Raw genomic sequence first — 23,187 nt, forward strand, 5'->3', positions numbered from 1 at the left:
AAGGCGGACTTCACGTTTCAATATGGCCGCCTCTCTCATCAAGGGTAGTAAAATATTCTGATGCTTTTTCTGTTACTCTGTGTTGCTTCTTGAAGTACAGGCCTATCACTTTTTGCACCTAAAACTAAATTAGCTTTTCTTCTTCTTTTTTTTTTAAAACCAAATTATTTAAATAAGTTCTTTTTAAATATGCAAACTCCACTTTTACTTCATATCCAACATGTTTAAAAAGAACCTCATAAATCAACGTGATAACTAAATTTATCTTTGGCAAAGCGCCCCATCATTTTTACGGTAGAGTTCTGTCCCTTTAACAAATTATGAAATTCCGACTTTTAACTTGCAAAATGATAAAAATGAGTATTCGATGGACTTGCAGATTTGGCAAGAGGGAACTTGCAAGTAAACAAGTTGCAATGAACCTGTTGCACCACATGGTGGCAGTGTTGTAATGACAATTCTAATTTCGTAGATTTAGAATTTATATAAAACAATTTTACTTGGATAAACACAGAAATTGTGGTTTTGTACTGAGATATATATTTTTAACTCTGTGGCGAGCAACAATTGTTTTAATTTTGAGTTTGTGATGGAGAAAGTCACATCCCAACGATGGCGAACTACAGATGTTTTACCATGACAGTCCTGAAAAGAGCTGAAAGTCGCTGCAAGTTGGCTTTTCTAGAAATCTTTAATTTCAAATTGAGAACATTATTTACTTTATTTACATGCAACACAATAAGAATACATTGTACAAATAACCGCATGTGGATGGCACAACCATTTTTAAGCTGCTGGAGCAACAATATACTGCATAAACAAGCATTAAATAACGTGTAGTGGGCAAACGATGGCAAAAAAAAAAGGCCTCCGATTATGAAGCCATTCAGGTTACACATCAAAGTGCATGATAAATACAGTTAAAATTTAGATAAATGTGCTTGAGAGTATCCTTTTAAGTATTTTTAGAAGATATGCAATGATTATTTTATGCTTCCAGGGAACTTATGGGGTCATATTCTGGCTGTCATGCACACGCAACCGTCCTGAAGCTGAGCTGAGTGCTGTGTTTGACACAATGGCATGAGTTGTCAGTGGTGGGTGGCTGATCGCAGGTCGGACAGGCTGACTGTTGTCGCTTATGTTGGAGACGATGCCAAAAATTATTAGTTACTCTCTCTGTTAGAGGAAAAAAAAAAAAGTAGTTATGTGAAGGGATCTTAGCGACTGAATATGTGTGCAGTTTTGAAGAGAGGTGCATCCAGGCAGATGAAATGGGCTAAGGAGGGGATGAGATGTATTATTCACAACATCCGCGATAGGCGGATTCAGATTTGGTCCTTTTGTTTTTCACTGCATGTGTAGAAAAAGAACAAAAAAAACAACAAAAAAAACTACAGCCAACGATAGAGCGTCTCTTTATCCATATAAAAATAAGACACCCCAACCAGGAGAGTAAACACCAAATAGATACCAACTTCAGCACTGCTCAACTGTAGACGGCATGCCATATGAAATGCGGACTCTGACACAGCAATGCACGCCATTTCAAAAAGCATCGTGTGCTTTGTAAGTGGACAAATACCGGACGCAACAACATCGAAACTCCCACTGTCATATTTGAGAACAAGTTCACCAGTAGACATTTAGTTATTTGATGCTGGATAGTTTTACCACATGCAGTGGTTTTTGTAAAAATAAATAAATAAATAAATATATTAAAAAATAATAATGCACAGAGCTTTGCTAAATTAATCATTCCCCGTGAGCATTTTCAGATTTTGTCATGAACTTTAATGTGTCTAATTATCTGGATTCTACATGACAGACCAACAGAAAGTAAGACATGTTTTTAAATTGCAAGGGAAATGAATGGTTGAAGTCCTGACAGTTTTTTTATGCATTATATACATTTTGCTACATATTCAGCCTATTTGTATCCAGTGCTTACTCTAGATACAAATAGGCTGATGTCTGAACAAAAGTTGACCGTTTTTCATTTGGGTTTATTAGAATAAACCTTGGTGTCGGATGGTTTCAACAAATCAAATTTGAGACTTAAGACTATTCTGAATGGAATTTAAGACCTGTAGTTCCACAGAAACATATCAACTCTGTCCAACAAACAGCCAATAAATTAGCACTTATCCATGATAAATGCAAATAGGCTTGCTAGCTAGCAAGAGCTAGTTAGCGGTATCGCCTCAACTGTCTTGAGTCACAGAAGACAATGAAAATGTCTGAGTGACATTTTCATTGTCACTCAGACATGATAGAAAAGTCTTGAGAGGGGATTAATAGATTTAAGAGCACCTTACTTTTTAAATAAATTTAAGGCATTTGAAGCCCTTAATTTAATTTAAGACTTGAATTTAAGACTTTTTAAAGTGCAGACACACTGATGAAGAAGGGTTAATATAAATGTGTCAGTTTGTGGTAGTAACATGGAAAATGGTGAAAACGTTTTAAGGGATATGACTACTTTTGCAAAGCGCTGTAAATGGAGAACCTTTGCTAAAAGACACAGCTGTCCTCATTTAGCTGTGCTGCAAACCTTTGATATTCCCACGATTGGTTGATCGAACAGATCGTCTTCATGACATTAATTATGCATTCAGCCCAAAGACAAGCTGCTTTTCTCCTGCATCCGAGCACATACCCTCGGTTATTTCGAAGTTTATCTTTTTGTTCCTCGTGCGTCTTCAACATGCAGAGAACTCACTGGTGGATTCGTCTGCTGGGCTGGCCAGTGCAGGCGTGAATCGTTTACAAAATCTTCAAGATGTATTTAAAGGTGATAAAACATACAAACTCTCACAGATGTGCAAGCAGGTGTGCAGAGAAAACAAATGACCTCTTAAAAGTGACAAGGTTGCATTCAGAGCAATGGAAAGGGCTCCCAAAACCCTCTTCACTAAGACAACATGAAGGGGGAAAAGAAAAACCTTTTACCAAACACACTGGTATATTTTTAGCCTTCCTTTGTTCTGCGAGCTCTCAGTCAGCGAGTACAAAAAGATCAAGTTGTACCAGCAGTCATCACGCCCTCTCCCCCGACTCCTTCTCTGGGAAGTCCCAGGGGCAAACGTCAACCATTTTTGCGCCACTTAGAACTGCGGGTTTGTAACTACTGCGCAAAGACTTCTCCTTCTTCTTTTCGGGGGATTTTTTAGTCTGAGCCAGGCTGCCATGCGAGTGCTCGGCGTCACGGGAGAAAACCTCGGCGTCTCTGGTCGAGCTCCTCCGCCGCTCCATCGGCCCCCCGCCTTCTGACGACTGGCTGACCCGTCTCCTCTCTGACGGCGGCTTGCTGGACGAGCTCCGCCTCTCCCTGCTCTTCTCCCTCGCTCGGTCCTTGTCGGATTTGTGGTTGGACGAGGAGGAGCCCTTCCGTTTCTTCTTGTGTGTGGTGGGACTGTTGCAGGTCTTCTCCTGCTTGGGGGAAGGTGGCCCTCCGTAATCCCATGGGGAAATTTCTACCATGAGAGACGGGGGCTGCAGGAGGCTCCCTGTGGACTTGGAGTGGTCCGAATGGAGTCCTTTGGGTTTCCCATCAGTGGGGGTGACACTTTTCTTCCTCCTGATTCTGTCCGGAGAGATAGAGTCAGAATCTCCTCCCACCATGGGCTGTTCGTCGAACTCCCAGGGGCTCACGTCCGGCTTGAGAGGAAGAGGGGATTTGGGCGGCCGGGACTTCCTCGTTTCCCTTCCCTCCTCTCTTTCTCCTCCTTTATCCTTGGAGCGCCGTCTGTTGGACGGAGACTGCCCGGGTTTCTGTCTCTGCTGAGACCGGCTGACTTTAGCTGTTCCCGAACTGCTGCTGCTGCCTCTTCGGCCCGCGGCGGGTTCTACCGGAGCGATGGACACGTGCTTCTGGGTCTTTGCCTCAGAAGGAGTCTGGGCCTCATCCAGCTCCCAGGGACAAACCTCAGACACGTCGTACAGACTCCTTCCTGTCTCAGAGCAAATGGACGGCTGGCTGCCGCTCACCTGAAAAACAAACAATCAAAGATGAGGAAACAATGAGATTGGTTTCTTAAACTGTTGAGCTTAGAGCTAGAGTTTGATTTGGGGATTGGTTCATTAATAATTTTGATAATTAATTTGACAATGTTTATTACCTATTTCGCAACTGGTGACTATTTTTAATATGCAACTCTCTTTAAACTGTCTTGTTGCTGAAATGTGCTATGGAGATAAAATGACTTGACTAAAGTGCTTCTGAAGTAATACTGACCATTCAAAGCTCTTTATAGAGTCAGATTTATCCAATTGTACCCAAACTCACACACATTTATATACTAATACACCAGTCAAGGGAACTGAGGGTTAAGTGCCTTGTCTAGAGTGCAACATGTTCGGAAGAGACTGGTATCAAACCTACATCTTTCAGATATGCTACCCATTGAGAAAAAGTCGTCCCCATGTAGCTGTAAGGAAAATCTCAGAGTTGATGTAGGGCTCTAAAACAGGAATGTACAAACTTTTTGTCACGTGGGCCAATTAATCAATAAATAAATCTTTCAAAGATGTCAAATTAATTTTTATTCCGGACCACATCAAGATCATAAATGTCCACAAGAGGGCGGTTGTGGAAGAATGTATTGATAAAAGTAGCCGTTAACCTAATATTTACTTGTTACTTAATACTTTCTCTGCACTCGATGAGTACCTCTTCAAATTAAATATTTTAATGTATTGTAATGTGGCAGCATACAAAGAAAAAAGGATTCAACGTGAATATTAAGACGATATTCAAACACACAACTCATTATATCTTGAAGAGATAATGAATTAGAGCAAAATTCATTTAGCCACATATTTATAGTCTTTTCACAGCCAAACAAAGCCGAAAGACAAAAAGAAAGGAGGTCTATCACAGAAAGTTCAAATAAAATGTACTGAGCTTTGTGACAAAACGTGGCCCAGTTCAACAGGCATCAGTTACCTGCACATCTGCACAGATTTACCTGTTGTTTCATGATTCCCATCTTCATGGGAGTCTTTGAGTACTCCACCGATTGGCTGATGATCATTTTGGGGAAATGTTCGGGCGTCTCGTCCACTTCTGACAGAGTCCTCTCCTCTGGCCCCTTCTGGCCCTTCTTACTGGCGTCTTCCACACTTTGCGTCTTGCTGGAAAGTCCCGGCATCTTCTCCTTGGCACTCGTAATGACGCTCAGGGACTTCTGCATGATGGAGGTCCGCAGGTGGACAGGTTTCTTCTCGTGAGTGAGGTTGTGGGCGCTAGCCGACTTCCAGAAGAGCGGGACGGACTCTGTGGACTCGGCCGGCTCCATTCTCGGCAGAGTGCTGGCCGGTTCCAGCTGCTTCTTGGTGTGTCTGCAGCCGATGAGGGAACCCAGGAGAGAGCCGTCTCCGCCGCTTCCAACGGGAGTCATTTTGTCTCCCGGAACCGAGCCGGTTTGGCTCACTGTTTCTGCATCCTGCTCACAAACATGGTCAAAGCTGAGCGACTTCGTCAGACAGGTGAGTTTGTTCTTCAGGGAATCGTCTTGAAGTTTTCCTGAAGAAAAGTAGCGTAGAAAGTCACGTTCTTTGGTGTCAAATTAAGCAGGCTATACTTTTTGAGCCTATCGTTCTTCAAAGTGAGCCTAACCATCGACTCACTGTCATTATTTTCCTTTGCTGCAGACAAAAAACCCACTTCCTCATCATTGTAATATGTGCACAAAACAGAAACATAAACTGTGTGATATTCAGATTTTTATGCTGTCATTTAGGGTTTATCAGGAAATTTAACCAATCTTATCAGAACAGATAGAGATTAGTTAAAATGTTTGGTTTTGAGCCAAATGGGTGACTTTTAAGCATAGTCCATACAGTATTCAAAGTCTTGAGGCCAGGAATATTTCAGTAGCTTTCACTTTAGCCTTCTTTTACTAAATCCAAGTGTGTTTGTTCCTGCTGAACTAAGTGTTGATTAAATTACGTTGAAGAAACTGAAGGTAGTCCAACTTTATATCATCCTTTTTGTGCAATTCACCAAAATAAGTTAAGTTGTGATAACAATAACCTCTTATCATGATGCTACCAACACTTTCCAGATAGCTTTGTTTGGTCTCTGGCCGTAGAACATTATTCCATGAAGTCTGTGCATATTGGCAGCTGTACGTTTCTTTTATGTTTTAACATGTAAAGTTTGCAGCAGGGGCTTCGTTCTTTCTGGCTTCCCTCACGACAGTAACACTGGTATCCCAGCGTCCTCCAGTTAATGGTCTCCAGTGAGCTTTTGTGGTTCTTTGCTTCTCCCTGAACCTGAACAATTTCCTGACATCTGAAGGTGACAGTGTGGGTAAGATGATGGTTGAAACTGTGAAACAATGACTAATGTTCTAAAAACGCACATAACTCGGATGAAAACTAGCTTAGTACTGGATAAAAATCACTGAATGTTGAAGTCACTAAGAACTGTTTATTTATCAACATGACATTCATGCTGATGGCGACTGTGTGTGAACTGACTACCAGAACTGCATTTGAGAAGATTTGAGAAGTTTCCAGAAGACTACCGAACATAAGTCAAGGAAATTAAAGAGGATTTAATATATATGTTTTTTTTATCTGCTTTCCTGACAGACATGAAGCTAAAATCAAGTTTATAAACAAGACATTAATTGAAAGCCAGGTTGTGTTTCCTCCATCCTGCTGCTAACCTACATCCAGATTTGTATCTGTGAACTCACCTTGATGGCTCGCCTCCAGCTGGTTTCTCCTCAGGGTGCCCCGGTTGCTGCCATGTTCGCTGCCGTCGTCTCGGCTGCACTGGCGGTGTAAGTGCATGGTCTCTGGGATCTCGGTTATCCGCTTCATCAGGGTGCGACCCAGGCCTTTCTTTGAGTTGCGCTTCTTTTGAAGGTGAGGGTTGTTGGCGAGCATCTTCTTCCTTTTGTGGACCTCCAGCTGGGCATACAGCTTCTTCAGCTCTTCCTGTATTGAGAATTGTGTTAATGTCCTGTTACATTTTATGCACCTGTACGACTAGATGCAAGTTTAAAAGGATTATTTCAAAATGACTTCTGAATGAAATCCAGTGCTTAAAGAAAATCCCGTTTTTTTTTGTTGTTTTTTTAAAAAGCAATGAAAATCAAGTTTCATTTCTGGTCAGGATTTTAAAAGCTGCGCCACCCGTATGTCCTCTGGGTCCAAGCTGTGCTCGCTCCAGGCGGACGTGATGCTGCTGTTCAGGTAAGAACCAGATCTTCCCATGTCCAGCTCCTCTTCATAGGCCTCAGTGGCGATATCGTCTCGGGCCTGAGTGCCTTTGGTCAGGAACTAGAACAGATGGAAACAAAGTGTTAAGACTGAGTCCACAGTGGAATAACCGTGTACCGCCCCCAACTTTCCCATTGGTTTAGGATAATATGCAGACTCAGCAGATGTATATTTTGCTCAAGGACCCCTTCATTCGTTACACTGCAGTTAGAAGCACGGATGAAGCAATGACAATGTCCAGCAGAAATCACTAACACTTTAAAAAACTTCTTGTCATTTGTTAGCAATGGATACCACTGGAGAAGCTAAAGGTAATTTTATTTATTTAGCACATTTTCAGCAACAAGCCAATACAAAGTGCTTTACAGGGTTTAAAAGGAAATAACAAAATAACAAACCAAAAGAAAGAACACAAGAAGAAAAAGCTAATAATGTTGATCCAAAGTAAATAAACTAGATACTTCTATTCAGGGTTGGTAGATAAGTATAAGTAAGAATCCTCTGGTCTGATTCCTTTTCTGGTTTGGAAGAATAGGAGTCTAAAAAGTAGATGCTAAGGTATCGTAGTTAGAACAATGTAGGACCACCTTTGCAAAACAATTGGGCCTCCTGCGTAAGGAAACCAAAGAACATTACCTCTGAAAGCATAAATTTATACATCATCAATAACTTTAGGACCAGAGACTCAGTTGTCAGGAACTCTTCAGGAGAGCTCTACAGGTCCAAACCTGCCCAGCTTTGACTGGAAGTGGGTATGAGCTCTGCTAGACACATATTATGTTGAGGACTTTTGAACAATGGCCTTGAGACAAGAAAGATAGCAAAAACTGTGTTCCCATTGACCATATAACTGCGCAATTTGACATTTTGAAAATAAGTTTGATTAATGGAAACACACTAATTTTGAAAAACCTATCGGTTTTTGACAAAATGCTGGCTCTAGGTGCTTTGTATACCGCAATAAAATTGGTTTATTTCACAAAACTGCAATTGAAAACCCCTTTTTGCCACACACAAGTCACAGCTAGGTGTTACTACTGGTAGAAACCACGAAGAAGACCACAACGGTAGGAAGTTGTTAGAAAATCATTATGTGAACAAACATATTCACATGTGATTTTAATTGCATTTCTCATTCAATGGAAACACCGCAATTGCAAAATTGTTTTTTTTGGGGGGGTGTTTTTGCGCCCATTTGTAATTGAAACACCTCTGCTGAAAGCAATTCTGTTCAAAAAAAGTAATCTAGCACTCAGTGAAATTCTGCAAGAAGGAAAACAAAAAGAGACAATGGTATTGAAAATGTATGTCTTCTTTCTGAATGTTTGGAATGTGGAGAAGTAAAGGCGACATCCACCATCAGATTGGCGTTGGACTCACGCTGCAGAATCCGGACACGGCTTATCTGTGAGGTGGATTTTCATCCAAGGCTCTGCATTCTCCAATGGCTCTGGGAAAAAGCACGCATGGATACAGAATAGATTGAAAATGTCCTCAAGGAGGAACTTCTTCCAACAGCCCAGACACAATCTGGTGAGGACCTCTGTATTTCAAGCATTATTGAGCATCGCGTAATGCAGCCAAAGAGATAAGAAAGTGGCTCAAAGATTAAAACCCCAGCGAGAGCCGCTCACAGAGCAGGTGGCTGAACCACTCTAAGCACCGATAAGATGAGCATGAGCCACTATCTGTCAGGATTTGATCCAGGAGGTGAGACGCAGAAAGAAAAGCGAACAATAAAATGCTGAACCATCAAGTATATTTAATTCATCTCTCTGTTGTGATTAGTTTTCTTTCTGTAAATTGGCAGGCATAAATAAACTCAATGTATTTGCGAATAAAAAGTCCTGAGAACTTGAAATGATTTGATGTTCTTTGGTAAAACTTTGAAACATGGAGATAAACCAGAAAAACATTTTGTGCTTCAAAAACCTTCAGCCATGAAAGTCAAGAGTGTCTCATTAACTTATAGGAGGACCCAAATGCAAGAATCATAGAAAGCTTTATTTTCATAAACTAAGTGCCAGGAAACAAGACTGGTGAAACAAAGGCATTGAAGAACCAAAACTAATACAATACAAGGCAAGGCATGAAGCACAAAGCGAATTTAGACCACAAGACCGCAGGACAAAAGGAGCAACGATAGGTTTGACAGAGGAAGGATCTGGCAAGGGAATGGCTCAATAGAGAGGCTTAAATGCCAGGGAGAGCCGATTGCTCAAATGCTAAGCAGGAGAGAGGCTGCTAACAGACTGCAGCTGTAGGGAGAAGCAGCAAGATAGAGAGAAATAAAGAGACTGGCAGGGAAATGACACTAAATACGCAGGTACCTCTGACAGTGATCAGAATCCAAAACACAAGGATGCCCTGAAAGCACCACGACTGAAAAACTAAAGTGACTAAAGTTCACAGAATCTTGATCAGTAGAGATTGAGCTAATACAATCTGGTATGTAAATACTTTTTGTTTGGTCTTTTCTTCTGTTTAGATGGATCAGAAGTGGAGAAGGTCTTGGTCCAGTCCCAGTGGGGTCATAAAAATGTGCTGCATGCAGGAGTTACTTCATTGACCTGAATGGCGAGCGTTTACTGCTAGGTGGGCGTGGCTTCGAACGACACCACAACAAAACACTTTTAAGGTTCACTTTTTGTTTTAAATAAGAAGCTACAAGCTCAAAAATGATGGGAAATTCACATCCCAAATGGAAAAATTACAGATTTCACAGATTAATTCATTACATAGAAGGTAACTTTAAGCTAACTCTAAGCTGAATCGTCTTGCAGTCTTAAGAGACGGTTCATTCAGACCCCACATTGTTTTTCAATGTGTGTACTGTCTGGCGGGGTCACACTGACATAGGTTTTTTTTTGTGTGTGTGTGTGGTTTCGGGAACTGATGGTCTAACGATCCTTTACCATTAAGTGATGTTTTACTACTTATAAAGTTAATAGGGTTGCTGTCTTGGGGCGGGCGGACTGCAGTATGTTCTTTTCTGCACAGATATATAAAATCTGGTCTCATAACAAATGGAGGTGCATCAGAAAAGTTTACTCAGTTTAATCTTCTATTTAATGCTTTCCTGGTCTGTAAGTTATGTCTGTGGGATTGGAGGAACATTGCACTCTTAACTTTACCTTCTTCCTGTTCATTTTCTTATTCTGATACATCCAAAAACATTAATACAGGTCTTAATGTGTGTTATAACTTTATATGAATGTAATTGTAATGATTGCACAATAAAACTGCTGTTTTTTTCATAGATTTTTGCATCCTCAACCAGGGCTGTTATTTTTAATCCTCAGCAAATTACTTTTCTCGCCCCGAGAGAATATGAACAGCAGGGTGTGAAAAATGCACACTGATGTTGGTATTTGTTCATTTAATATTTGAACAGATTTTTTTTCAGTCAATAAATACAACCCAACTATGCATTTTCTCCCGTTTTTACTGCTTGAGGTCAAATCCAACCGCAGACGACGCAGCCTAAGGTTTTCGAGCAACAGCAGAAAGGATGAATATGTATCTCAATTTGACCTTCTGTGTTTGACTCTTTGCAAAAGCTAGTGAAATTAAGAATGTTGAAAAGACAAAAACAAGATCAAACAAATTGTATCGGTAGCAAACAAATTAAATAAAATAGGATTAATTTTTAGTAGGACTAACTTCCCAGGGTATCAGGAAAGTGATAAAAACTAAATAAAAAAACAAGGATGAAAACGTTAAAACAAAAGAAATGTTAAAATGCTTTATGTTACGACCAGCGTAACGCCTCACACAGGTGCCTGTCTCTGATTGGCTCCTAGGCGACGACGGAGACGTCCGATTGGTGGCCTTCCGGAGGTGATGGATATAAAAGCTGCTGATGTGGACTTCCTGCTGTCCGTCCTCAGCTCATCTCAACCGGCCACACTGTTCAACACCATGTAAGGTTCTGGAGTTTGTAGGAGTGAGCTGCTGTTTCTGTTTCCTTAGTTTCACATGTTTTTCTTAGTTAGGGAGGTAAGTTTTTGTCATTTGGTTTATTTACTTTCAATTAGGTAAGTTGGTTAACATTCAGATAGTTTCCTTTTGCTTGTTGTTTTTGGCATTAGCTCTCTCTGAAGTCACTTGTTGTAACATTTCAGTCGAAAATACGTCTTTTTAAAATAAATAACATTATAAAATGTTCAACTTGGTGTGTGTTGGCTGCTTGGAATCTGAAGAGGCTGGATCCTTCATGTTATGATCTGGCCAGAGATGTATTTATTAATAATAAAATAGGAAGCCATTCTTAACGTAAAGGATTGATAATAGAGAGAGAGAGAGGCTGCTTTCTTATTAAAAACCCCACTCTGAAGTGTTTGTTCAGGGGTTTTTTTCCAAACTGTGCACAAGACAATCAGATTTATGTAGAAACATAAACGGCCACACAACAAACAAATATAAAATTTCCACCTTTGCTGGAATTACAGACAGACAGAGAGGATGTCCAAATATTTAGTCGGGTTCCACGAACAGATGCTCTATGAAATTAACGTCCTCCCATTGCGCTCAATTATCCCAGCATGCTCAACTGGGTTGCGCTTCTGAGGAGCCTAATTAAGAAAGAATAAAAAAACAGGGAGAACGTTTCTCACGCAGCAGGAGAAAGAAACGATTCCCATCAGCCCTAAAGACACCCGCAGGAGTACTCAGCTAAATTACAATAACCACTTAAACAGTCTGATTGAGTTTAAGGTAATGATAGTAAATGAGCCAGTGTGGACTCAAGCGTTGCAGCTTGCTCATATCAAATGGACTTAGGCTGATGAATAATGTGCCGTAAATGGATATTTACAGCACATTAGTGGAACAGCCTCCTCCATGGAGATCTGTTTTCCAACGCTATCCATCCTCCAATACAGCCGCAACATCTTCTCAGTCCGATATTATTAGTTTATGAGCGGGCTGTTAAGCAATTTGAGAGCAGGGTTTCACTTTGCTTTATTTATATAAAGTAAGCACAAAGAGAAAATTTTTTTTAATGTGTTCTTGTGTGGAAAAGAAGGTTTTACAGCTACTAATGAAATAAAAATCAATTGGACTTGTTTGATGTTTAGAAGGTCACCTACTAAACCTCAGTAGGTGTTTAGTTTATTTATATGTTTTGTAAATTACTATTTAATTGAAATAAATCTACAAAACATCCACATTCATGCCTCTGCTGACATTACACGAGGCACAAGAGCCTTTAGAGCAAATCCATTTTTTATTTTCATGTCTCCTCTTTATTTACATGTGTTTGTTTTATTTTTTTAAATCAAATTCACTGTCCTAGAAAATCACACAACTATTTAGTGACTCATACCGAATACCACATTAACTCATATTACAGGTGGTGAAGTTGCATTAAAATCTATTTAAAACATTTCCGAAGCCGATATTTCTCCTCATTGGTATTTGCTAGAGCTTTGCTGTTAACAGCAGCTTTCATCTTTGCTTCAGGGTCATCAGAGGCAAACGCTGGGAGAGACACTTGAAAATGGATCCTTTGCAACTCAAATGCAAATGAGATTTTTCTTATTTAGCGTAGAAATCTGTCAAAAGTAGCCTACTAATACAAAGTGATCAGATCAGTGCACAAAAGCGGCATTTGCTGAAACGCTGCAGTATAAATCTATAAGTCATTACTGTCAGAGTACATTTGTTGGTGAAATAATAATTTAAAAAAAACCTTGATAAAATAACAGAATTAAAACAGTTGCTTTGTAAAACATCAGGCATGAAAAGGGTGAAAGTCCTGCACTTAATGCTACATTTGTAAATATTCCCCCATAAATCTAAAGTTAAGAAAAAATACATTAAAAGATTTATTAGGCCATTCAAGTGATTGAAAATCAAAGTGAGTTTGTGAAAGAAAAAAATTAAAAGTTATGCGTCGCTTTATTTCTTTCGTGTGTGTGGTTCATGTAATTTTTTTAACCCGTTTTATCCACCGATGGCGACAAAGCTCTCAATCCATGGCAATTAGAGTGGAACAGAATTCCTTCACATTTGAATAAAGTTTTCTTTTGTATTGCTTCACCACTGGAAAATATATCAAACCCAAAAGACTTAAAAATGTTTGGATTCATATAAAAACACAGTATAAATCTGGCCTCACTGACAATATAAGAGTTGAGCCCCGACTCGGAACGGTAGTCGGCATGTTTTGTAAGGCCGTCTTGTTACCTTTGGGACGAGCAGCAGCCCCAGAGTTACAGTCACAGTCAGGTGAGTGTGAGCAAAGAACAGCATGAGCATCCAGTCCGGGTGAAGCCCTGCAGCCAGAGAGAACCTGCAGGAAAACATCAAACCAAGAGCTTTTTATTTAAAACAGCAACGTGATAATTATTCCTAATGCTTTTAACATAACAGGACTGGTAAATTATTGTAGTTATAATAATGTTTGCTACTGCTTCTTTTGAGGTTTGATGCTTCAGCCTCCTCTAAGCTTAATATTTGATTTTAACAAGAGTAATGATGATTGTAAATATTTCTGAACAGCTGCATGTTTTTAATTTTTTGTTATAGACCACAACAAAATGTCGCATGGCGGACAAAAACCCAACAACATAAATATACAAAAAAGTATATTTACAAGAAAAACAACAGGTCTAAGATTTGTGGTATTATTTTTTTATTATTATTATTTTCTTGTGTTTCAATGTTTTTAAATTATCTAGTTTCCCATTATGTAGTTTGATTTTGATCTCCTTACATGGAAACTTTGTGGGTGAAACATTGAGTCCCAGCTGGTCACATCTGGCGGCCTGTAACGGACCTGCAGCAGGTTCTTGTTTGTGTCACGTTCCAATTGTTGAAGCTCCATTAATTAAATGTTTATAGTTTGCTTGGATTGCTTAAAAAAAAAGACTCTAAATGTCTGTAGTAATTCAGATATCCAGTAGAAAGACTGATAAATTAAAAAGGTAACTTGTCCAGCTCTAGGCTGTGTCGTGAGTACTAAGAAATAATGCACAGTGTGAGATAAAAGAAAACATTCAAATAGACTATTCTGGCTTTAGTCTTTGATTTGACAGGAACAAACACATGCAGCTTTATCTTCGTTCTGCAGCAGCTCAAATTAGTTCAAGTTTGGATTGTGCTGCTTTTAATTTCATCTGAAAGCAGCTTTTTATACAATATTCCCGCTGTTCAATGCCTGCACGCTGCAAGAGAATGTACAATGTTGTGAAAATTTAAACAAATGATCTTTTCCTTTCTGCCTAGCTGAGCTCAAAGCGGGCCACCAGAAAGAAAAGTCCATCACAGAAAGTTTTACAGCAGAATGTGTGACAAATGAAACCTATTTCCCAAGGCAACTAACTGCAAACAGCAGCTGAGGGTTTATTCCTGCTGTGACGCAGATGACACATTCTTTGCTTTATAAATACTGCTGAAATTCAAGCTTTCTTCAGTCACAATTTTTCTAACTTCAAAGAGCCAAGTACCCTGTTTTCAAAGTTAAACAGACGAAGATCACTGAGAGAAACACTGCGCTACAGTGAATCACATTTATCACAAAATATTACATTTTACGTGACAGGGGTCCTTCTGTAAGTTCTCTCTCTGGGTACTCCAGGTCTCCAACAGAGACAATGCTAATATGTAGGGATGCACGATATTATCGGCATCGTATCAGTATCGGCCGATATTAGCTGCAAATTTTAACATCGGCCGTTCCGTCAAAAATAACAACCCGATATAAAAGGCATTGTTTTTATATGACAAACCAGTGACAACGGTGCCTGCAGCTCAGCACAACGTCAAAGTCGCACTGTTTGAGTGTCGTCATTGTTGTGGAGAATAAAAGTTTTTCACATTGAATAAATTTGACATTAAACATAATGCAAGTTGAAAGTGTTGCATCATTTTCAGCCTCCCTATGTAGCATTTGTATTTGGTAGCAGGCTAAATTGGCAAAGATAATGCAGTATTTAATTTCCACAGTAAAAAAAAGCCATATACTTTCAGTAAGTAGGTATAGGAAAAAATATCGGTATCGGTTATCGGCCAAATGAGTTTTAATATATTGGATATTGACCAAAAATCCAATATTGTGCATCCCTACTAATATGTAGTAGTCAAAGTTTTAATTGATATGTCTCTAACTTACCAGTTAGTTTTACTGGTAAGTAGCAACTGGCTACTTACGGCTAGTTAGCTTTGCCACCAATGACTGCAGATTAGCTGTTTTCCTGGAACGGTAAGTTGTTTCTCAGCCATTAGCCCATTTAGCAGCACATACATGAGTTGATTGACCGCACTAAGACATGCTTCCTGGCTCTGATTGGTTGATTTTGACTGGGAGTGGTGCATTTCTGCAGATGACAATAAGAGCACTGGAAGAATGCGGAGAAACTTGATCTTTTCACTGATTATCTGTCTCGTATTATACTGTCACAAAATAATTTAACAAATATCTATTTACATATTTTTTATATATGTAAATTTACATACCCCAGCTTTAGGTCCTACCAGATAATTTATGTGACAGTATCTCACTCGGCTAGCTATATAGATAGATATACCCATCTATCTATCTATCTGTCTGTCTGTCTGTCTGTATATATCTATATATATATATATATATATCTATATCTATATCTATATATATATATATATATATATATATATATATATATATATATATATATATATATATATATATATATATATATATATATATATAGATCTATATAGATATAGATATATATATATATAGATAGATAACTAGCCAGATTGACATGTTATTGTCCCCATAGGGAAAATTTGTCTTGGACATTGTGTGCTCATCAAAGCTGCTACCACAATTCAATGCACTGCAAAAATAAAAACACATGTTGAACACTAATAAAATGATAAAATCAAACTTTGTAAAGATAATGTCAAGATCTTTATAAACTGCACCTCTGTCTGTTGTATAACCTAATATTTAACCACTTACATGCAGATATCTTCTTGTTGAAGCTGTACGGGCACATATCATCTCGGGGAAAAGAAGACATTTTTATGCAGCTCTTTCGTCAGGGAAATGAACAGTCAGCAGAGTACAGGGTGAGACAGTTTAAAGGATAGCATAAATTACATCTTCCTCGGGGAGAGAAGAAGCAGCGGTGTACTGTGCCAGGGACTAAAATAAACTCTGTTTTTCACACGCTGTTTGTCGATGTCAGTCCCTGTCGCACTGAATTTAGCAGTAGTTCTTCCACTGCTCATCAGGTATGCGCTTAACTATTTTGTAGTTGCAGGTTGATCAAAACTAATCTGCTTTGTGCTGGATTTGAATACTAAGGTCGTATAAATACTCCTTCCAGTTTGTCAGAGTTTTCCTAAAATTAACAGCTGGCAATGTTTCACCAACCAGTCCTAGTTAGTGAATAACAGACTGGATTGCTAGAGCTGGGAATTTGGATTCATGATGCAGCAAATTCCCAGCGCTGCATCAAACCTCCAGGTTCATTCAAACCAAACGGTCTTAAGAGCTCTCCTGGGGGTTTACGGGGACTAAAGGATAACATGGCTTAAAGGGATTTTTTTCCCCCCTTAAACTCGGTGGCACAACAGACAGAAACAGTGATACTGTGATGCAACGGCTTGTCAGGGGTTGTAAAGTTAAATTCTAGGTGGAAGTCATCAGTAAATGCTGGGGCTCACTGTTCAGGCATTTATCAGAGTTTTAGTTTTCTTTTGTTTCTCTTCTGTTTTTATATTGTATGAGCAATTTTTGAAGCAGCGTTTGCATCATCCTGGCTTCCATCCTAGCTTAATTTCATTTGGAGGTGCAGTAGTGACCTGGGTCATGGGGCAAAAGGTGGAGTCCATCTTGCCAGTCCAGAAAAGTACAGTGTTACAGATAACAATTCATACATGCATATTCACACCTAATTGCAAACTACAGTGGCCAGTCAGTCACTTTGATGCATCTTTTTGGAGACAGTGGGAGGAAGCAGAGATGAACCCAGGCGTAAAACTGGAAAATTATGCATCTTGAAAAACATAAAACCCTCAGGTGATATTCACTGTTGGCAACTTTTCTGACCTTTAGTGACTTTAAAATAAATTTTAAAAAATGAAAAGAAACTCTTAACATGTCTTTTTCCTGGTGCTATTGAGAACTCTACACTCCAAACTCCTCTCAATACAATGTGGGCGTAAATGAATCACGGATGCGGGGAAAAAAAACAACCTGTTGCTGAATGAATTGCTCTTGATGCTTTTGATGCTTTTTGCTTCAGTCTCACACATTTCTGTTGACGAGGTTTTGTTCTTGAGTCTACTTGAGCCATTTAAATTGTTGAGGTAGACGGTTTACAAAACATAATAATATGGCACATTGTTGGTGAGTTAAAGGTAAAATCAAAAGCAAAACCAGCAGAAAATCAAAAATTTATCAAGGAAGCAAAGAAATATAGCCCTAGGGAACTGTCAGTAAAGAAAAAGAACTTGTTACCTTTATGTCATTTTTGCAAATCCTAAACTTTGATAAACACAGAGGATCGTTAGAGTAGTGACATTTAAAAACATATATCTAACATGTTGACAAATGGAAATTATTCAAATTATGTTTTGATGTCTTTTAGTGATTTCTGGGTAATTTTTGGACCAACAATAATAAGTTTTCTAACTGAGGACTTGGGATCACTGATAAGATTAAAAATAGATGCACATGCTTGCTGTTAGGCAGAAGCATGAAAATGAAACAGTAACTCAGCACTGATGAACATTTATATTTTAGATGCAAAGATGCAATCAACACTACAGTGCCTTGACAAAAACACACATCTTAGAATGAACTTCCTGTTAGCTAGCTTCTAACTAGCCTTAGCGTTCATGTTGGGCTATTCTGTGGTGAACCAGTTGTTGGGTAGCAGAGAGCAAAGAGGAAGCTGTGAGCAGAGCATTCAAGCATGACTGACAACACTAAGACCCGCCTCCTGGCTCTGATTGGTTGTTTCTGATAGAGCTGTGTATTTATTCAGACCACAGCAGGAGTACAGGGGAACGATTTTATTCACAGGTTATCTGTCTCATATTACAGTGTTACGACGTGGCGATAACTTTAACAAATATGCAAAAAAAACCCAAAAACATATTGTTTATAAAAGTTACATTCTCCAGCTTGAAGCACACGTAATGAAGAGGGAATAATTTGATGACCCATCATCATTGACCCACCTGATGATGTGGAAGAGGGCTGATATGAGGAGCTCGTTGTAGATGGCTACAGCAATGTACCGCGGCTCGTGGAAAGCAGAGGGGATGGCGCGGACGGCATAGCACAGGTACACACCCCACAGCAGGAACAGGAACTCAGCTGAAACAAAGACAGGCCAGCTGGAAAAAGTTCACCAGATTTGAAGTTGTTTGAATGTCAAATGCATTACTGTACTCATTTTCTAAATAAAAAAAATAAATAAAAAGGCACCATCATCCTCCAGCTACTTCCTGTCTTCTTCGTGGTTTGCACCAGTGGCAACGTCTGCTTGTTGATCACGTGACTCGTGTGATGCGCAAAAAATGTTTCCATTGTAGGTTTGTGAAATAAACCAATTACAAAATGGTCAAAAATGGTGGTTTTTGTGGAAAACAATATAAAAAAGCACATGCCACTAAAAGACATTGAAACTGACGGGTGTAAAAATAAAAAAACGTTTAAAAGGGTATAAATAGTCCTTCACACAGCAATATACTGCTTTAAATACGATTAAACTTTCAACCCCTCCTCCAAATAAAGCAATAAAGAATTATAAATTAATCCTCTTCCCATGATGGCAGTGTTTGTTATCCTCTTATCATGGAGCCGAGTAATAAAATAGGGTAATTTACAGAGAGGACGTTGAGAAGAGGCGCCTGCCTTCATTGTTACAGGACAATATTTCAGAGCAGGCCATCCAGTGTGTGGCTGCAGATAGCTCATTAGCACTTAATGAAATTTTAAAGTATCAAAAAATCTAAAGTGATTATTGCAGCGTGCAAAGCAACGGAGTCTGTCTCTGCGCCGTAAAATTGTGTTCTGGATCAAAAGAGTATAATCCACAAGGATTAGCACAAACATATTTCAAACAGTCATTTGAAATATAAATTTAATTTTGCACACCCTTTCTGTGAACTTTTCAGTGATTCAGTGACTTTTTTTAGATTATGGGGGGTTTTTGTGTGTTTTTTTTTCTGTTTGCAAAATTAAAGAACTATCAGAAATAACACATGAGGCTTGTCACTGTAACAATACAGAAAAAATTGTTTCAAAAGAACACAACACTGGGGCTGGAAAACATTTCAAATAACAAAAACAACAAATGGATTGTGAAGTCTTAGAAAGCAAAACTGCATTTCAAATAATAATAATAATAATAATAATAATCCTTCATTTTATGCAAGAAAAACACGCAAAGGTGCCAGAATGTGCAAACTAACTACTTTGTACTGGGTGACAAATGTTTCTCAAAATGGCAGCTTTTCAAAAGTGTTAGAAGGAATGTCGCTTTAACAATTGTCCAAATAAAAATTAGTGCTCATTTTAATTTGTCATGTGGTTGTTTTTTGTTTTTTTGTTTTGCTTACTGTGACCGGTTGAGGTTTAAAACCTCAATCTTATTTTTAATTAATATTTAGGAGTATGCACAGTCTTTAAATCATCACTAACTACTGGCTGATGTAAATCTGGGCTGCAACTAATGATTATTTTAGTTATCGATTAATCAAGTATTCTGACGATTAATCAGTTAATCTGGTAAAAAAAATTTTTTTAACACATTCTACAGAAATATCACCAAACCACTTAAGCCTGTTTATGCAATATTAAAAATACATTAAAGGGCGTGCCGTGGTGGCGTAAAGGATAGCGCGACCTACATTTGGAGGCCTTGAGTCTTCAACGCGGCCGTCGCGGGTTTGACTCCCGGACCCGATGATATTTGCCGCATGTCTTCCCCCCTCTCCTGTCAGCCTACCTTCATATAAGGGAAACTAGAGCCCACAAAAGACCCCTGGAGGGGTAAAGACAGAAGGTGCTCCCTGTCCCTCTGCAGCCTCCGCAGCATGTCAGCGTCCTCTCTCTGGCTGTCAGAGCAAACAGCAGGGATTCCTCTTTTCCTAGCTTGTCTGCACACATTCAGAGGAACAACCGGAGGGATTCCTGTGTGCGCTTCATTTCGGAGCGTGCACATTTGTTTGAAGATGTCGCCGGTTTGCAGAAGCACACACACACTTTCTCTCTGTAGATACTTTGTGCCATCTCCAGAGTGTCCTTAGCTGTTCTCCCTCCACATGCTTGTCTTTCTGAAGTTCTGGTGGTAGAAATGTCTCTCCGCATCGTTGGCTACTACCCGCCAGCATGCCCCCCACACCCCTTCCTTCACTCCCTCTCTTCTTTCCCTGCCACCTCCAGTCTCTCAGTCTGCATGTCTGTCAGTTTTAAGTAGGATCTCTGAGGGATTCATCGTTTCTCCCTTTCCAAACAGGATTAGTGTCCCCTGCTGCCAGACTGGCTTCAGTGAGGTGCACATAGCTGCTTCCTGCCTCTAGAATGAGTCACTGAAGAACAAGCACTGTAACACAAGCTGAAGGCCATCTGGGTCATCTTGAACAGAAACACTGCAGGGTTCCAGGAATTCCTGCAATTTATGATGGTTTAGGGTGAAAGGTTCGAGCTCAGGAATCTTTATCCACACAATCCGGGACAACAATGAGGCCCTGACAATTTTATTTGGTACACGTTCTCTGCAGATGAGCCTCCTAAATATGTATGTGCATTGGTGATAAGACGCTAAGCAAGCTTTCAAAAAAAGTGGTTGTATAAGAAGAGTTATGGTCTGAAATTCTCCATACGCACTTCTTATGAAACGAAAAATATGCCATTTGTCAAAACATCAATAGTACACGGACACACACACGTATATACGTATATATTTCTGTTTCCTCTGTTACTATTCGTGCTGTATATCTGGGCTACAGCTAACTATTATTTTAATCGGCATTTAACCGGATATTCTGACGATTAATCGGAAAAAACAATAGACACAGATTTTTCACTTAACCACTTAAGCCTTTTTATGCGCTTTTAAAAACACATAAAAATACAAATGAACAAATAATTCAATTCTTTTGTTAAATAAGAAAATAAACATTAGTTTATGCCACATTAGGTTTTTTCCAAAAATGCAAAACTGCAAAATTCCTTTACTAAATCTGAACCTAAACTACTAGAGGAGTTTTAGCTAGTTTTTATCTTAAATCCAAATTATATATGATTATATTTTAATTAGTTGACAATTATTTCAATAATCGATTAATCGTGGTTATTTTGATTAATCATTGCAGCCCAATGTAAACAGTGAAGCACTTTGGCTTCATAGTTGACTTTAAATGTGCTATATAAATAAATTTGAGATTGACAAACACGCTTCTGTCCGTCTGCAGTTAAAAATTCATCCTTACTTTTTAGTTTCTTAGATCAATGGTGGATTTCTTTTGCCATTTCATATTTATATTGCTTAAATACAAATGTTTCTTTTATGATTTATTTGGAGGGGACAGATCTAGACTTTTTCCAGGTTGAGGGGTTCTGTGCTCCTGGGATTTTCACCCAAACAGCAGACGGCGCTGCAGATAAAATCTGCCTGAATTCAACATCTGATCTCAAAGAGTCTAAAGTGGACGTGCATTCCTAATTGAGCGCTAATCACAAAGTTTGCCATCCATAGTGAAGCATTTTAGCCATTTGTGCAAGTATGTTAGCTATAAATATTTGTGTTTACCTATGAGAATTCCCTCTGTGTTCATGATATATGTTTCCTTTCTGCGCTTCCTGTTTGCTGTGTGCCACTTATGCAGCATGCAAACTGTGAGCTAGATCCTGATTATCAGCCCGGCTCTGCTCTTCAGGGCTGGACTGAAGAGCCCTGAAAGGATTACTCCATCATATAACAATTATTAAGAGACTTGTGTGGAGAAAAGGCAAATTGTACTCCCAAAATGTATAATTTCACATTCAATTTTGAAATTGTGAAAGTGCTCCGAATTACAGCCTGCAGTTGTCAGTCTTGAAAGAGGTAGTATGTTTTGGAGCCCTTTGAGTCTTTCTGAAATAAAAAAACTCTTTCTATCTACAAAAGGGCGCACATGAAAGCAGAGAGGTTTATCAGATTTAGAGGAGCTCACGATGGTACCCGTTAATGTCTACTACATTTGAACAAGACTCCAATTTGTAAAGTTTTGCAGATAATTGGAAGAAGTCAAACTAAAGTGTCACCTGTAAGTGTGACTATATGCTTGGATGTTTGGTTTTGGAATAACCATCTACACATAATAAGTAGTGAACATCATGTTTACAACGAATATGAAGGAAAAAAAGAGTAGAAGACCTATAAAAAGGCAAATGACTGACATTACTACAGGTGATTTATACCACTAATTCCAACAATAACCTCAGTGAGAGGGCGGCGCCAAACACACAACAGATCAAGATTACAAGAAGAGGAAAACTTGTTGATATTCTGGTGAAAAAAAATTATTTTGTTTTTCTCTTGAACATGGAAGTGATCGAAATGACTGAAAAATGTTCCTATCCTTTAGTGAGTAAATATGCCAGCTATGTGGAGCCGGTGATGTAATTCACCCGTTTGCCAACACATACCCACATCTCTATTTCATCCCTTCCTACCTCTTTTTCACTCCTGAAAATAAACAATTTTTTTACCCACATGCCAAAAGCTTGTACTAAACTGCCTTATTTATGGAGAAAAATGGTCACTAAATTGCACAAATCTCAAGTCCTATCAGCTGAAAAAATTGTGTTACCTTCTATTATTATTCTAATTATATGGTTACACCTCTTTACCGCAGGCTGTGAGTAGATTAAAGAACATGTATTTAAACTGTTGGTTGTCAAAGCGGATATGAAAGACCCCCACCGGCAGGTACAAATCGATTCACGGTGGACGCAAAACC

General features: G+C 39.0%; 1 protein-coding gene across 1 annotated transcript in view; it reads right to left on the reverse strand.

Annotated features, from left to right (window-relative positions):
- Positions 1-672: 672 nt before the first annotated feature.
- gpr158b (G protein-coupled receptor 158b) overlaps positions 673-23,187 on the reverse strand; it is an 81,571-nt gene continuing 59,056 nt past the window's right edge. The window contains exons 8-13 of the mRNA XM_044133196.1: positions 18,415-18,553; positions 13,426-13,531; positions 7,150-7,296; positions 6,708-6,951; positions 4,971-5,527; positions 673-3,990 (exon numbers count right to left, since the gene is read on the reverse strand). Of these exons, the coding sequence (XP_043989131.1) occupies positions 3,040-3,990; positions 4,971-5,527; positions 6,708-6,951; positions 7,150-7,296; positions 13,426-13,531; positions 18,415-18,553 (2,144 nt within the window). The 3' untranslated portion in view covers positions 673-3,039. The remainder of the gene's footprint in view (positions 3,991-4,970; positions 5,528-6,707; positions 6,952-7,149; positions 7,297-13,425; positions 13,532-18,414; positions 18,554-23,187) is intronic.

The sequence above is a fragment of the Gambusia affinis genome, linkage group LG12 (assembly GCF_019740435.1).
Source record: "Gambusia affinis linkage group LG12, SWU_Gaff_1.0, whole genome shotgun sequence".
NCBI classification, from domain to species: domain Eukaryota; kingdom Metazoa; phylum Chordata; class Actinopteri; order Cyprinodontiformes; family Poeciliidae; genus Gambusia; species Gambusia affinis.